General features: G+C 56.2%; 1 protein-coding gene across 6 annotated transcripts in view; it reads left to right on the top strand.

Moving 5' to 3' along the window:
* Ctbp2 (C-terminal binding protein 2) overlaps window positions 1-15,869 on the top strand; it is a 143,447-nt gene that overhangs the window by 103,992 nt on the left and 23,586 nt on the right. The window contains exon 1 of one of the 6 annotated variants that reach the window (XM_026384295.2): window positions 1,110-2,795. The exons of 4 other annotated variants lie outside the window; for them this stretch is intronic. In XM_026384295.2, the coding sequence (XP_026240080.2) occupies window positions 1,130-2,795 (1,666 nt within the window). In that variant the 5' untranslated portion in view covers window positions 1,110-1,129. Of the gene's footprint in view, window positions 1-1,109; window positions 2,796-14,272; window positions 14,325-15,869 lie in introns of those variants that run through there. One more of the 6 variants, XM_026384298.2, reaches the window with a different exon arrangement.

The following is a 15,869-nucleotide window of genomic DNA, read 5'->3' as shown; positions in this document are numbered from 1 at the left end:
ATTGTTATTTTTAACTTTTTTTTTTAATAGTATTTTTTAGTAGTTGAAGCTTCTTGGATTGGGAGGGCTGTGGGTGAGACAGAGCCGTCTCGGGGCTGGTTTATGATTTTATTTAAAACCTTTTAAATGCGGCCGGTCTTTGTGGTTTCCTGGCCATCTGGTGGTGAATACCCTGGTGCCCGTCCTGTGGCTGCCGTGGGGCTTCTCCTGACCCTTGGCACATTTGCTGGAAGGTGTGCAGTGTCGTGCCCCCACCCCCTCCCCCTTTCCCTGTCACCAGTCCTACTTTCCTCGAGTGGTTTGAAAGGATCTGTTTTCTGATCACGAGGTATGTGGACTTGAGCAGTAGGGCCCTTCTGATCTGTCAGCAGCGTCCTCAAAGCCACATCCCGTGTTGGCAGAGTGGTAGCTGCAGAGGGGCCCCCGGGTAGGGCACCACCCTCCAGAATCACATGAGACTCCCATCCGCCCACGTTGGTTGGTTCTTAGCCGTGGGCAGTGGATTAGCGCTTCATCAGGGAGGATTAAGGCTGGGCTGACATGGAAGCAGTCTTATTTTGCTTCTGTAGCTAGCTCTCAGGCAATCCGGGCGGCAGTTGGGGATCACCCAGGGGAGTGGAGGGGAGAGAGGTTGAGCTCGACCTCAAAGCACCCTGGGGAGGGAGCAGGAGGGACCTCAGCCGGAAGTTCAGTGTGAGATAATTCCCAGTCACAGGTTGGGAGGCCTGGGTGGAGCAAGCACCAGCTTCATCAGGCTAACAAGATGTCACATGGAACAAAAGCTTTAGGGGTTTTATTTAGCCCCTAATCCGTCTGCTGAGAGCCAAGGTCCACGTGAGCACAGAAGCCAGGAGGGGGACCCAGCTGGCTGGAGCACACAGCCACATAGGACAGACCTCGGGCCACCGCCGGGGAGGGAGGCAAAGTTACCGTGAGTCTGCTGCTTTGCCTACTAAGGTTTCGGAGGATTAATAATTTAGGCCGTCCTCTGAAACAGAAACCCCCAGTTGGTTGTTGCTGCCATCTCGGAAGGGTTCGCGTGTAGCCGGGTCTGGTTTTGATGTATGTAATTGAAGATTTATGAAGAAAGCCGTCCCCCGCGCCTCGTCTGCAGTCACTTGTTCTACCGATGCCGGTTCCCAGCAGGCACGTCAATATTGGCCGATCGCAGAGCTGGGATGCTGCTGGCTGGTACCAGGGCCCCTGGGAGAACACCGAGGCCGCGCGCCCCCCAGGGAGGAGAAGCTCTTTGACGTATGGCCCTGGAGAGGGGACCTGGTGTGAACCGCCAATCCACCAAGGGCAGGACGCTGTCCTGCCAGGGCCCGCAGAACCCTACCTGTACCGGGAAGCCTTTTACAATTCGCTGGCTGCAAGGAAGGGCTCTGCTCCCGACTTTACCCAGGCCGCCGTGATGTCTGGTCGCCACGCCCTGCTGCCGCGGGATTACTATGGCGACCCGACCAGAGGAACTAGGGTGCCCAGGGAGCCACCTTACTATCGGGACGCAGGTATCAACCGGCCCATGCCCAGCTACGGAGTGCTCGGCAGCAGAGTGCCGTGGGAGCATGTCCAAGGCCAGTTACCTGCCCTGCAGGACACCGGGCACCTGTACCAGGATCCTGGGGGCAAAATGATGTCTCAGGGGCAGCGGCCACAGAGCAGGGCCCCGTCGCCTGGTCGGTATGGAAGGGAACTGCCAGACACCAGGTTTGGGGCAGAGGGACCTGCCTACCCCCCAAGCCAGGTCTACAACGATGTTGGCGAAAGACCTGTGGATTCTGCCCCTGTCAGACAGGTGGCCCCAACATGCCTGGTCGTGGACCCTGGCTCGGCTGCTCCCTCTGAGAGCAGCACCGGGGTGGCCCCTGGTCCTCTGAGTCGAGGCTATGGGCCTGCTAGGGACAGCGTCCAGTCTAAAATGGCTTATGAGAATTATGAAGCTGACCTGTTGGCGTTCCAGGGGCCCCTCAGCAAGAGGAATGTTGTCCCTGAGTTCCTGGCCCTGCTGCGGGCAGAGGGGCTCACAGAGGCCACTCTGGCGGCCCTGCTGCAGCAAGGCTTTGACTCTCCAGCCGTCCTGGCCACCCTGGAGGATGCGGATATCAAGTCTGTTGCGCCCAACCTGGGCCAGGCTCGAGTCCTGAGCCGCCTGGCCAGCAGCTGCAGGACTGAGATGCAGTTTCGGAGGCAGGACCAGGCAGGTCCCCTGCCCCGCACACGGTCCAGCAGCTTCAGCCACCGAAGTGAACTGCTGCCCAGTGACTTGGCTTCTCTGGACACCACACCCCTGCAGGCGGCACCCCCCAGGGCCGGAGACCTGGCTCGCCGCCCCTCCAGTGCACCCTCTCAGCATCTTCTGGAGACGGCAGCCACCTACTCTGCCCCTGGTGTAGCCCCCCAAGGACCCCAAGTCTCCTCCAACTCTGGGTATAGCTCTCCTACGCCTTGTACCCTGACCACACGGCTGGGCCCCACATACCCCTCACAGGCTGGGGCGGCCTTGACTAACCCAGGGCCCTCGACCCCCCTCCACCCAGGCCCCAGAACAGCCTACTCCACCTCGTACACGGTACCCATGGAATTGCTGAAGCGGGAGCGCAGCATGGCCACCTCTCCACTTCCCAGCCCCCACAGCAGCCCCCAGCTCCTGCGGAAGCCTGGGGTCTCCATGGAGTCATCTACCCTGACGCCAGTCAGCCAAAGCCTGCACACACCTCATTCACCATACCAGAAGGTAGCCCGGCGGACTGGAGCACCCATCATCGTGTCCACCATGCTCACACCGGAGCCAAGTAATGCACCCTTCCCACCTCTCCTGGCAGGGCCCCTAGGGATGTGGGGGGGAGGCAGAGCTTTGAGAAGGGAGATGGGTTCCTACAGGTCCCACTTGGGCCGTGGGCACATATACCCACATAGTCTCGCTCTGCCAAGCTGGAAGGCCACAGTGCCAGGTCCAGCTCCAAGGCTGGACAATGGACATGGGTTCTCCTGGGTTCCGTAGAGTCACGTTGCCAGGCTGGCCCTCTGGGGCAGCAGCACCTCGCCAATCTCTTGTGGAATCCAGGTTGCTTTGCGGATTTCCCTTTGTAGTGCTGGAGCTGTGTCCTGGAGAGACTCGACATTCAGAACAGGCTGTGACCTTCCATGCACAAGGCTTGGCGATTCTCCAGTTTGCCCTGGGTGGCTTTGGAAAAGGCAGGGATGTTTGCTCAAACACCTCCCATAAATCCTGCGCCGTTCCTGTACCATTAAGAGCACATCTTGGTGTGGAAGGGTACCTCCACAGCGCCTGCACGCGCTCTTGAAGACAGGGATTACCCACCATAAAGATAAAAATGTGTGTTTCCACACTTGTGGGTTAAACAAAGCAAGATGTTGAAATCCCTTAGAACTCCGTGTTTCAAAAACAGATTTAGTCTCTCGTTTTGGGAAATACAGTTGGGAATTCTGTTTGCTTGTAGGGAAGAATATATTTCCAAGTTGAGGAAAGGGAGGTTGGTGCTCACTGGTTTCCTTCAAAGCATGAGCCACGTGTGATTTACTGCCTGTGTTTCCTTGGGCTGGGCCTAAACTTCTAGGCTGCTAACCTAAGCCGTCAGAATTTCTAATTTTAATTTTAGAATCTTGATTGAAAATCGACACAGTAAATCTGTTTTCTTCCTTTCTTCTCCCTTTGCCTTCACAACATAGTGAATCCTTTATCGAATGAACAATTTTTTTTTTTTTTCCTCAGTAACTGGCATTATTGGGCAGAGGGTGGAACCATGCTGAAAAGCGAGATGCACCCTTTTGACCGTAGCAGATGGTGTCGGGAACCGGGTCGTGCACTCCTAGGTTCCCCCCAGGACAGCTGAGCCCCGGGTGGCTGTCATGGCCACTGTTGTCCCAGGAGGATCCTCTAGGCTCTTCATTCTTCCAAAAAAAGACCAAGTAATTTTTCTGTTTTTCCCTTGCTGGAGATTCTGGTTGTGTGTCATGTGGATGTTTTTTTTTTTTTAAGTCTGATCATATACTTTGCTTGACTTTTAATCAATGCGCGAGAGGAGGCGAGTCAGATAATTTTTCTGAGGGCCTGCTCCTTCTTTCTCCGCCAGTCTTTCTTTGCAACCAACTAATTTGCATGGCGATGACATTTGTTGCTCCAGTAATTTCATCTGATAATGGCTGGGCTTGCAAAGCGGATCTGAAAACATATTCCTTAATTATGTGTTGCTAAGCAACGGGAAGGTTTGGTCATAATCACAGAAAGATTATCTCCTCATTGAAGTTGTGGAAAGGTTTTGCTGAAGGAGGACCTGCAAAATTGCCTTATTTTTCCCCCTCCTTTCTGTTTATTTAGCACTGCCTCCTAACAAAAACACTCACTGTTATTTGGGTCTAGGGCGAGGGATATTGTGTGAGTTGTTTGGAGTGTGATTGTTAACACACTGTTTTGCAGACCCGAGGATATCGATTTTTATTTCCTTGGCATGGCAGCCAGCCAGTGCTGAAGAAGTCTGCAGTCGGAAGTCTGCCAGCAAGCGAATTCTCTGTCAAATGATCTGTCCCATAGCAGCAGTTGTCATCCCTGTGCCTTATACGTTCCGTGTGGCATTATGACTCTTCCTCATCGGGGTGGGGGCAGGGGCTTGGCATCCCCTGTAGCTTTTCCGCTGTGCAAATGCCACTTGTGCAGCAGGTTTGGGTGTGTTGGAGGCAGCAGGAGACTGGACAGTGTGCCTGTAGTCACTTGCCCCAGGCAGGGTTGCTGAGCCTTGGGAGGTCATGTTTGCCTTAAAGGAAAGCACCCTGGACCAGGGATGCTTGCTGCTTGCTGGGGAGCCCACCTTGCCTCCCAGCCAACAGGTGGCGATCTTCAGATCCTCAGTCCAGCTGTGTCCCTCCTTGGCAGCACATGAGTATGTCATCCTTCTAGGGAGCAGGAATGCCTAGGAAGTGGACTTGTTTTCCTGTGCCCTTTGGAGAGGAGAGAGAGTGTCGGCTTTTCTTTTTTCCATGCTTTGGATATTTTAGCGCTTGCTTCTTCATGGTTGGCTTTGTGCACAAAAACGATGGGCTCCTGTTTGCTGGCACAGTGCAGCCTGTGACCCAATGGTTCAGAGCGACAGGTGAAGCCAGCAGAGATGTGCAGGACTAATGGGCTGTGGTCAGCCCCATGTGAGCAGCGCCTGGTGGGGCTGCTCCCATTCCTGCTGACCTGGCTGGCTGTGGCACAAACTGCAGAGCCTTCCAACAGTGGCTGTCACATGTTGTCACCCGTGGTCAAGGGCTTGCTCCCTCCTGAGCCTCCCAGTGCCGGGTGGCAAGGGGCACATCCAGTCAGCTACTAGTGCTAGCGCCATTTTCATCCTTGTCTTCCTAACATAGAGCAAAGCTGGCGGCCTGCAGGAGGCTCAGCCGAGGGGCAGCGCAGCTTCGGTTTCCCTGTGAGAAACGCAGTCCTGTCTCCCTCCCTGGGAGGTCTGCTTCTGCCTCCAGCTTTTTGTCTTTGAAGCAACTGGATGGATAAAGCACCATGGGCCCCCCACTGAGGGCCCAGCTGAGGACTCCTCAGGTCAGAGGAGGAGCCCAGGCTGTTAAGAGGCTGACTGCTGACAGTGGGGTGACAGTGGGGGCACCAAAATTGATACAGGACTCCAGCATCATGGGTGTGGGCACCCATCTCCTGGGTAGAAATTAGCCCCAGGAGAAACCTTTCAACCACTTGAGAGTCTGAGGAAGGAGGTGCCTCCCTTAGACCCCATCACAGGTGCTTGATGACCCTCGGCTTTGAGGCATCCTCTGCACACTGGTGTCTGTGCTGGACAGAGCATAGGCCGCTGGCCTGGAGGGTCTTCAACTCTTGAACCCTCAGATGGGAGGATGATGGAGAAGGCCTCCCAGGGCAGCTGGGCTCCACCACTTCCCACCTCTAGGTGGACCAGCCCGGGAAGATGCAGCTCTGCATAGGGGCATTTGGGGAAGGGGTCTGAGGGCTCCAGCCCTTCAGGATCCCAAAGTTGGAGGAAGCTGATGGGACAGGCAGGTGCTGTGTAAGCTCAGGGGCTGCATTTGGACTTCACAGGGGGACGAGACTCGCTCTTTGCCTTCAGTTGGGGGTCCAGGAAAGATCGTGGTATAAAAAGACAGTCGTTGTGATTGTAGTGTGTCACAGAGGCCCTTGTGGGGCCCTTGGAGTCGGGAGCACCAGAGTCGCCCAGCCACCCTGTTCTTGGAGCAGCCTCTGTGAGGAGCATCACAGCCCAACTTGTGGTCAGGGCAAGGGAGGCCCCTGGAGGCTGGTGTACCTGAGCCGGCGTGTGCGAGGCCTGGCATTCTGTCTCCCGGGGCATCTCTTCCTGCGGTATGACGTAGACATGTGTGGTCCAGCCATTCTGGCATCTGGGAGCAGGAAGGGGTTTGTATACAAGCAGGCCTCTCCCAGGACCCTTCCTCCCGCCAAGCCTCCAAATCCAGGAGCCGCCTCTCCCACTGGGGCTCTGGGTCATTGTTCTCCACCTTCAGCCCCCTAGGCTATCCCTATTCTCAGTGCCCATGGCTCCTTGCCCTGTCTCCACTGTGGTCCTCCTGCCCTGAGAAAACCCGGCAGCCTGCAGCGGCTGCACCCTTTGTTCCCGCAGCTTGTCGCACCAGGCTGAGGCCTGGGTTCTCGACACTGGGTTCTCGACACTGCTCCCGGGAAGGCAGCGGGTCTCGGCCCAGGGACTCACCCAGGGCAGCCACGAGCTCCGCTCGCTGCTCTGCCCGCTGCATGCTGGGGCCAGTGTGTTCCTGCTCTGTGCTTCTGTCCTTGTCTGTCAGGGCGGCAAGGAACTGAACTGCCTCTGGGGCTTGTGGGGTGGTGGCTACCAGAGGTCACAGTCACTGGAGGCACCTGGCCAGGACTGGGCCTGCTCTGACAGTGCTGCTTCTATCGGCCCCATTGTCCTCTGGCCTCTTTCTACAGCTCTCTGTCCCTTGCAGCAACCTCTCTGCCCCTTGGTAGCAAACCCGCTTTGTCCCCAGGTGGGCACAGATGGCTGTCTGGGGATCTCTGTAAACTCACCTTGCTGCAGGACACTGCCCTGATGGCCCCGACCCACTCTGGCAGTGATGTGAGTAGGTGGTCACTCCAGAGCCGCGTGGGCTCTTGGCCTTGGCTGGCTTGGGAGGGTGCCGAGATCTTGTTTTCTGCCTCGCACGGTACAGGCTCAGTGGGCAGCTCCCGGGTTGGTTCTTGCTGTGCTTCGCTGCTGGTCAGTTTAAAGGAATTGACCCATGCTTTCCTGGGAGGACAAGTTAGCCATGCCTGCTGCTGGGACTTGGCCAGCCCTGAGCTCCTGTCGCTAGATGTGCTGAAGGTGATTGGCACCAGTGCGCTGTGGCTTCTCTACAGGGCCGTCCCTGGTTTAGAGGGCAGCCCCACACAGTGAGTGAGCTTTGTCCAGCAGGACCTGTGAGGCCCCTGCAGGAGCAGCCCATCAGATCAGCTGTGACTGCTAAATAGCAGATTAGGGTTGGTGTCCCCCCTCTGCCCCACATGCCTCTCCAAGACCCTAAAAAACAGACACCCTCCCATCACAGGTGCAGGTCGGAGGTCCTGGAAGACCCGCAGGGCCGGGCTCGATGCTGAGCACCGTATTGAGGCCCTTCTCAGACTGGAAGGGAGAAGCGGCTGGCCTATGGGCCCCCCTCTGCTCTCAAGTGTGGCCCTTGCTGAGCATGCACTGTCCCATGGGGAACTCCCCATGTTTCCGCCCCTCGGCTTAGGCGCTGTCTATGGGCCCTGGGCCTAGGAGGACCCTCCTGGCCACTGGGGTCAGGTACAGGGTGGCCACGGCTTCTCCCATCCGTGGTCCTCTTCACTTTCTTGGTAGTGTCTTTGAAGCACGAAGATTTGCATTTTTAGGGTCCTATTTTTTTTGGTTTTCTGCACTTTTGATGTCACCTAAGAAAACATTGGTTAGTGGAAGGTCCTGAAGGTGGACTCCCATGTTCCCATGTTTTCCTCTAAGTTGGTTGTTTTTAGCTTTTTTTCTTTATCTCCCCCCCCCCCCCGTACTAGGGATTGAACTTGGGGACTTCTCCAGCCCTATCTTGTATTTTATTTAGAGACAGGGTCCCACTGAGTTGCTTAGCACCTCTCAGTTGCTGAGGCTGGCTTTGAACTTGCGATCTTCCAGTCTCAGCCTCCCAAGCCGCTGGGATTACAGGCGTGAGCTACCACACCCGTCTATCTTTTTTAATGTGAGGGAGCCAACGTGTATTAGCAGGAAAGCTTCTCAGGTGTTTGGAGCCAATTTCTTCTCTGCACAGCATCTGAGGTGAGAAATCCAGAGCATTTTCACAGATTGCTTGCTGCTCCATGGGCAATTTTGTAGGTTTATAAAAGAAAAAGAGTACTTGTAACCCACAACTGACTAGCCCACCTGAGCCACATAGACTTACGGTGATCAAACACTGAGGTGGGGTGCCCGCTGCCCCCTGTGCAGGGCTTCTAGTCCTTCCTACATAAAGGAGAAAGTCAAGACTCTGCTCCCTCTACTGCACTGTGGCCACATTGACCACACAGGGGGTCGGCGGACAGGACACAGCTTGACTGGGTTGTTAGCCCTGTCCCCTGGAGGCTGTGTCTGGGAGCAGTGAACTTGACCCTAGGAAGGGATTGGGAGGACTGTGAGAAAGAGCCCAGGGCTGTGCTCTGGGGAGGGGCAGCCGACCCCATCTGGAGGGAGGCAGGGCCTTATCTATCACCCTGGAGCATTTACCAAGGGCTCCCTCCCATGGCATCTGCCCCCTTCCTTTTCACTTTAATGACAATCCGGGGCTCAGAGAGGTCAGCCTCCTGCGATAGGTCTAACAGCAGCATTGGGACTTCAGCTAGCCTGACTCCAAACCTGCCATCGTGATCCCCCAGGACGGTGTTCAGAACAGCACAGGAAAATCCATAACGGTATAAAGCTGGGGAAATACCCCAACTTTTCAGCCAGTCCACTGGAGGCCAAGGTCCATGCCAGCAGGAGCCCCACGGTGCCCAGAGGGGCTCACTTCTCTGCTCTGCGACCTTCTGCTGACACACAGCTCCGAGAACCACAAGTATTATGCATGGCCCATCTCAGATCATATGTAGCTCCAAGGGCCCTTACTAGGTGCATGCCTGTCCCCAACGGGTAACCTCAGGGCCATGCTCCTCCCTCTGCATCATGCTGCTGTCTCAATGCAGGGATTTGATCCCTCATTGAAGAGTGAACAACTTTATCCTGTAGGGTTATATGGAGTGTAGCATGTTCTTTGGTCCTAAAAGGATCTGACCCTCACTAATAGGAATGGTTCTAACACACACAAGGGCAAAACTAAACAGGCAGAGAAATAAATGCAGGAGAGGATGAGGCCAGGGGATAAGGCCAGAACCAGCTTTCCCCACAAACCCATGCATGAGGGAGAATTGCTCTGAGCTTCCTAGCATCCAAAGTAAAAATAGAAACAAGTCACTTAAAAGATTCACATTGTGCAAGAGATGGGACAGTGAGCCTGTTGCTTGGCAGGGCTTTTCCCTGTTGGTCTGGGGTGAATCCTGCCCTAGTCTAAGTGTCAGCTCTAGGTTTGCAATCTGCTTTCTTACATCACACCCTCTCTCCATCCCACACCTCCTCCTTTGTGACCTCAGCTGCCCTAGTACAGCCACCTCCATGTTGTCTTCTAATTTTTGTTAGATACACCAAAGCCACCTCGTTTCAAGCCTCAAGGCTCACGGTACAATTTGGAGTGGTTTGGTGAATAGCTCCCACCTCCCTGAGCTGGTGCAGGAACCTGGGGGCCTGCTCTTTTTCCAGACTGAAGGGCGGGATTGCCGACCACAGAGAGGGAGCTCTCCCTGGAGGGTGAGAACAGCCTTCCCTGCGGGGAACATTCTGGGCTGATGTTTTCTAGATCAAGACATAAATGTGAGTGTGTGGTGGGTTCTGTGCTTTCCTGTGAACTGGGCTTTGACCTGGAACGCTTCGGTCATCTGAAAAAGAAAGGGGCGTCTCACCAGCTGCTGGGCTGGCAGTCAGCTTCTTGACCTCTCCCAGGTCGTGGGCAGTGTTCCTGGCCTCGGGCCTGTTGGATAGGAAGCCTGCAAGAGCGTTCTTAAGAATTGTGTTCCTTTTGGATTGGGGGATGACACGAGAAACTCGGGGAGCTGAAAGCTTGGGGCTCGTCCCCTGCGTCTGCCTGAGCTAAGGAAGGACACGTCACATTGTTAGTTGCGGGCACTTGGCCTGCTAATGTGGTGGGAAATGAGCCTGGGTCAGCCAGCCTCTCCAGGGCCTTTGGAGGGGCATGGTGCCTGTTCCCATGTGCACCGGTGGAACTGGTCTGATTCCAAGGAACAAACCAGCAACAGAGAGAGTGACCCAGGAGAGCTCATGGCACCAGGCACTCATGGGCTGCCCAGCCCACTCTGTTCCTGGGACGCCTTCCCTCCTGCTTGCTGCTGCTCCCTGTCCTCTGTTGAGTGAGGCCCTTTCGGGCACCAACAGGAGCAGGCGTGTCCTCTCAGCCTTCCTAGCCTGGGCAGGAACCCTCCAGAGGCCTCCCTGAGGTCCCTGATCTCGCCCTGTCCACACAGTCTCCTTCCCCTCTGGACCCCTGAATTTTGTCCTATCTCCTTCTGGTGGGTGTGGGCACTCAAGTACTTGGTATACCGCTGGTGCTCTAAAATGCTCGCTGGAGAGAGGTCACGCCACAAGCCTGTGCTCTCCCTGGGCCAACTGTAGCCCCTCAGAGTCCTGCAGATCTCCACCCACCACTCCCACCCCACCCCCGCATCACTGGTGACAACCGCATGCAGCTGCCACATGTGTAGGGAACTTGCGCCTCTGGCGATGCCCGGACAGCCCTTCCTCCTCCTCCCCCAGGCATCTCTTCCGTGTTGTCAAGGACACATTTTAGCTGGGGAAAAGTACTAGTGCCGCAGCTCTGGTGGCCATGTGGGGCACTGGGAGGCGGGGCTGGGCCCTGGGTCCCACCAGTCCCTCAGGTGGACCTGGCCGCAGAGGATTCCTAGGTTTCCTCACAGAGAGCAGGGTGGGTGGAGAGTGACCAGGAGCCTGGCCTGTGATCGAGGTGCCAGACCATGCAGGTGGCACAGCATCACAGTGTCCCTGTGCCCCGAATCTCATCCTCCCAAGGCCAGGCAGATGCAGGGCTGAGCCCTATTGGACCCCCAGGGCAAAGGCTCTGGCTCAGGGAACGGACTTGGTGTGTGCCCCCTGTGGTTAATGGTGATCTGTCATCACTGTCACATGTCCCTCGGGACCTCTGCTCTTCCATTTTGCAGCACATTCTAGAGAGAAGCTGACGAGCTGGTCCCTCTGTGGGTTGGTCATCACTCATGAGAACGGTTTCCCCCCTTGCTGGCTTGGGGTCAGTTCCCTTCATCGACCACATGGCATGTGAGTCTTGGGACAGTGAAGGAGATGACCATGGAGATGTTCTCGGGCTCAGAACCCCCAGAGCTCCTGCTGAGGGATACGGAGCATGTTTTTTCCCTCCAGTCTAACTGAAATCCCAGGAAGTGGACAGCTGGTGGCTGGTCACCAACTTGCCCCCGAGAGTGACTTCCAAGAAGAAGCCACTGGGGCTCTGGCTGGCGGATGCTCACTGCTCCTGGCTTGATCCTCTCAGATGAGGCCTGATGGCCTGACCCTGTGTCCAGTTTCTATTTGAAAGGGACATCTACCAAGTGGCTAGCACTCATGGGAAGCCCCATAGTGGAACATCGGGCCGCAGCTCTCCCTGGCCTTGTTCATTGTGGTCCCCCTTCCTGAGGCCTCAGGGAGTCCTTCCCCCCAGCCAGCACCTTGGCCAGAGGCCTGAGAGCTCAGCATCTAAGGTGCAGACACTCGATAGAGGCCACTTCAAAGTTGCCTCCTATAAGGATGGTCAGGTGTGGATGTTGGGGGCCCAGTTTTCTTATCAGCCAGCAGCATGGGTATGTGCCAGGTCCTAGGCCCCTGTAAGGAGTCTGGGGAGAAGGGAGAGTGCACACAATGTCTGAGTGATGGGTTATAGCCTTGCCTAGTGAAGGGGGACCTTAGGACAGCTGAGCTCAGGAAAACAAGATCCTGTGTCTCTCCTTTGACTGGGTCTATCCCAGGGGTGGGCTTGTCTGCCCAGTGTCCAAGGTGAAGCAATCCAATGTGACAGGGAGGTTCGAGAGTTAGTCATGGGTTTGAGGTGGTCCTTCCTCTTGCAGTTGGGGAGCCCTGGGGTTTAGTGTCGGGCCTCTGGAGCCAGGAAGACCTGGGCTGGAATCCTGGCTCAACCACCTGCTCGCTGTGACCTTGAGCAAGTTCAGTGTACCTCTGCATCTCCGTTTCCTCAATCAGGATTTAAAGGAGAAGGTGGAGGAGAAGTGGTGTGAACAGACAGGGGCTGAGAGGGCTGGCGCAATGTCGTAGTCACTGCACCTGGGAGCAGTGAAGGGCTGGCTGCTCGCCCTCCCCAGGTTACTCGGGACTTGATTTCCAGGTGTGTTGTGTTTCTTGGGTACACAGGTGATTTTATTGCTTCGATAAAATATTGAAAATCAATTATGGGAAAGTGGCAGTTGACCGACCGTGGCCCTGGACGTGGGACTTACTGTTTTACAACTTCAGACCAGTCTTGCGTGTTTCCCCACTTTTCGGGCACAGCATCGGAAAGTCTGTTGTATGTCTAATTACTGGGGCACAGAATGTGTCCCCACCCCCCACTAGGTGTAGTGTGCCTGAGGAGAGAAATCCCAGGAGACCTGTTGTCTGCAGGCAGCTGAATCTGTAGCTGCGGCTGAACAGGGGTGGTCTGCGTGGTGGTCTTCCCAGCAGGCTCAGTGGGCCCTTGAGTTCAAGGGCTATGAGTTCCTTGTAGGGCAGCCGCCACCCCTGGGAAGAGGAGGCCCAGGATGGCCAAGTGGACCTCACAGCTGACCCTGGCTCTGGCCTGGTGACTTTGCAGAATCTTGACGTGAAAAGTGAATTTACCGGGGTCCTCGCATCTGGTCACTTGAGAGCCCCCTTTTGTCCTTGATTTCCTCTTTGGCCAAATCATGTGTGTGGTTCATCTCTTCAACAGAGGCTTGAAGTTCTGCCACGTGAAGGAAGGGGGCGTGGGGGCCACTTGTCTAGCAATCCCAAGGGCATGGTGGCCCCAGCCCTCTGGGAGGAGGATGCCTTGAAAGTTTGAGGAGGTGGCAGCAGCAGAGGGAAACAGAAGGGCTCCCAGCCCTGTGCACCAGCTCTTGGTCACACACCTTCCAGGGACCTGCCACTACACGGGAAGCTAGTGCATCTCATACCTGGAGATCAGCTGGCCCCCAAGCCAGTACCTAGGCCTTTGGGCTCCAGGGAATCGTAGAAACCAGAATACAGGAATTCAGCCCTGCTACACCTTCTGAAAACAGAAGCAGAGCCTGGGTCCTGGCTGCTGGCCTGTCAAGACGGGTTTCTAGGTACTTTCTGGTAGTGTCCCTTGGTGGACAGCGACCCGAGGCAGCACCTGCCGTGCTGATACATACGTACGGGGGGGGGGGGGAGGGGGTGTGTGTGTGCCGCGGACGGAAAAGCATTTCTCTGCATAGGCTGCAGAAGCAGCTCTCCTGAGGTGCTGAGACCAACTAGTGACAACAAATGGCTGTGCGCTTGGGGCTGACGGGGTGCTCTGGGTTGTTGAATGAGCTGGTGTGTTTCCTGTGGGTCCAGACATCTGCCTCCCCAAAACATGCAGGCGTGAGCTCACGTTGGGTGAACAGAAGTCCCCAGCAAGCCTCTGGGGTCAGAGCGTGGCCCGGGCAGGAGCAGCAGGTGTGCATGGCTGATGGGTACATGGGGGTGGGGGAGTCTCTCGTGGTCCCTGCGGCCCACTCTGGTGCATCGCCTGCAGTGGAGGTGTCCTGAGGCCAGCCCTAGGGCAGACCTCCAGCTCATTCTGCAGCCAAGGCCAGACTTGGCAGCTTGATCGAGGACCAGCTTACTCGGGTCCCTCCATTGTCATCTCTGGCCCTGACTGAGACTGATGAGGCCAGATCTCCTGAAGCCTTTCCCCCTGGTTACTATGTTGACTGTAGTTCAGATGCCTCCCCGGGGCCCCTGAGGGTGGGGTGTAGAGGGGGTGTGCATGTCCACGCTGGAGGACAGCCTAACTTGGGAGCCTATGTTGCAATCCACTTCTTGGTGCCTGGCGCGTACAGGGCAGGCAGGTGGGCAGAACTGCAAAACTCCTTCCCACCAGGTTGTCTTCGCTGGAGAAAGGGTGGGCGATACCGGCAGGAGCTGAGCGTGTGCAGGTGATGGTTCCACCGCCACTGACTTCACCAGCGGGTTGGTTCGTATTCAGCCAGCTGCTCTTTCCCATTACTTGCTGTTTGGCCAGCCCCTGCCTTGCTCAGGCCTTGGCCAGGGTTGGGTTCACTGTTTCCTGCTGGGCAAGGTTGGTATGATGGGTAGCATTCCTGAGATCCTCATAGCAGTGGGCTGTGCTCTCCCCACATGAAGGTAGGGGCCCCAAGTGTTGTCATTCCCAGCTGTGGAATGGGGGTGTTAGAGGCCCACGAGGGAGGGCGACCTCTGAAACCAGCTCCGGGTGACCTGAACCCTGTGCTTTGGGAACAGATAGTGGCTCCTCTGGGAAAGTGAGAAGAGAGGAGCACTTCTCAAAAAGTTGCATAAAAATTTCAGACCCTCTGTTGGATGGGGCCTTGGAGAAGGCTCTTCTGAGTCCACCCTGGGATGTGGCAGCCTCTCCTGAGAAAGCCTGGGGGTGCGAATCCCATGCGCTGCAGCCTGCCCTGCAGGAGTCTCCCACACCCTCCAGCTTCTGGGTTGAGGTGGTCCTGACCCCCTGATTGCCCACTGCCTGGGACCATCTTCCGAGGAAATCCGCAGTGGCAAAGGGCCGGTCTGCCTTGTGTCTCCCATCTGGGGCTCACCGGGCTCCCACTGCCCCGGCCTTGCTCTTGCCGAGTGTGTCCGTTAGCTTTGTTGAGTAGCAGACAACTCCAGAATGCAGCTGCAAGACCAGCGCCCTGTGAGGGTGGGGAGTGGCCAGTGTCCCAGGGAGAAGGGCCCCAAGGTGGGTGGAGGTGGGAGTCCCCGCCACTACAGAAGAGCGCTTCAGGACAGTAGAGGCACCTGCTGTAAGGAGGTGGGGGCAGAGCACGAGGCTGCTACTGAGCCACCCTCTCGGCACTGTGGAAGGGAGTCGTAGGGTGTTTGAGGAGGTCGGCGGGCCACCTGGAGCACCATTCTGCCTCTTCCTGAGCTCACCCCACTTCTCTGCCGCAGTCTGGCTGGGAACAAATCACGAGCCACTAAAGCAGGAACAAATTTTATTTTTTCTACTGCAAGAAAAAACCTCACACACGCTCCTGGGGAATCCTCCCGAAAAGCCACGAGGCTCCTCCAGCAACCCCCAGCCGGAAAATAACTATCCGGGAAAACCCTCCTCCTGCACTTCGACAACCAATGGGAACTCCCGGGGAATCCCCGTGAGAACTAAAAATAGCGCGAGAACTCAAAATTAGCGCTAGAACTCAAAAGTAGCGGCAGAGGCGGATATTAACGCCTTGCCTGTCAATCAATACTGTTGGCAAAATGCCAGGGGCCATACAGACTCGGCTGTGGCTCTCAGCATCTCCCCCCTTCTGTTTAAATAAACAACAAGTAATGTGGCTTAGGGACCGTGCCTGTTAGGTAGTCCAATTCAACATATGGTCCTTACCCGTCATCGGATGAACTGACCTCTAGGCGTCAGCCTCCTGTCTTAGGTTGGTACCACTGCAATCGGATCATACCCGTCACTGACTACCGGTCCAGCATACAGCCATACTTGTGGATAGGCCTTTGCACCAGTGGGGGGGGTGAGGT

Source organism: Urocitellus parryii, chromosome 5 (genome assembly GCF_045843805.1).
Source record: "Urocitellus parryii isolate mUroPar1 chromosome 5, mUroPar1.hap1, whole genome shotgun sequence".
NCBI classification, from domain to species: Eukaryota; Metazoa; Chordata; class Mammalia; order Rodentia; family Sciuridae; genus Urocitellus; species Urocitellus parryii.
The sequence above is the reverse complement of the archived record's forward strand: the minus strand, read 5'-3'. Positions and strand labels throughout refer to the sequence as shown.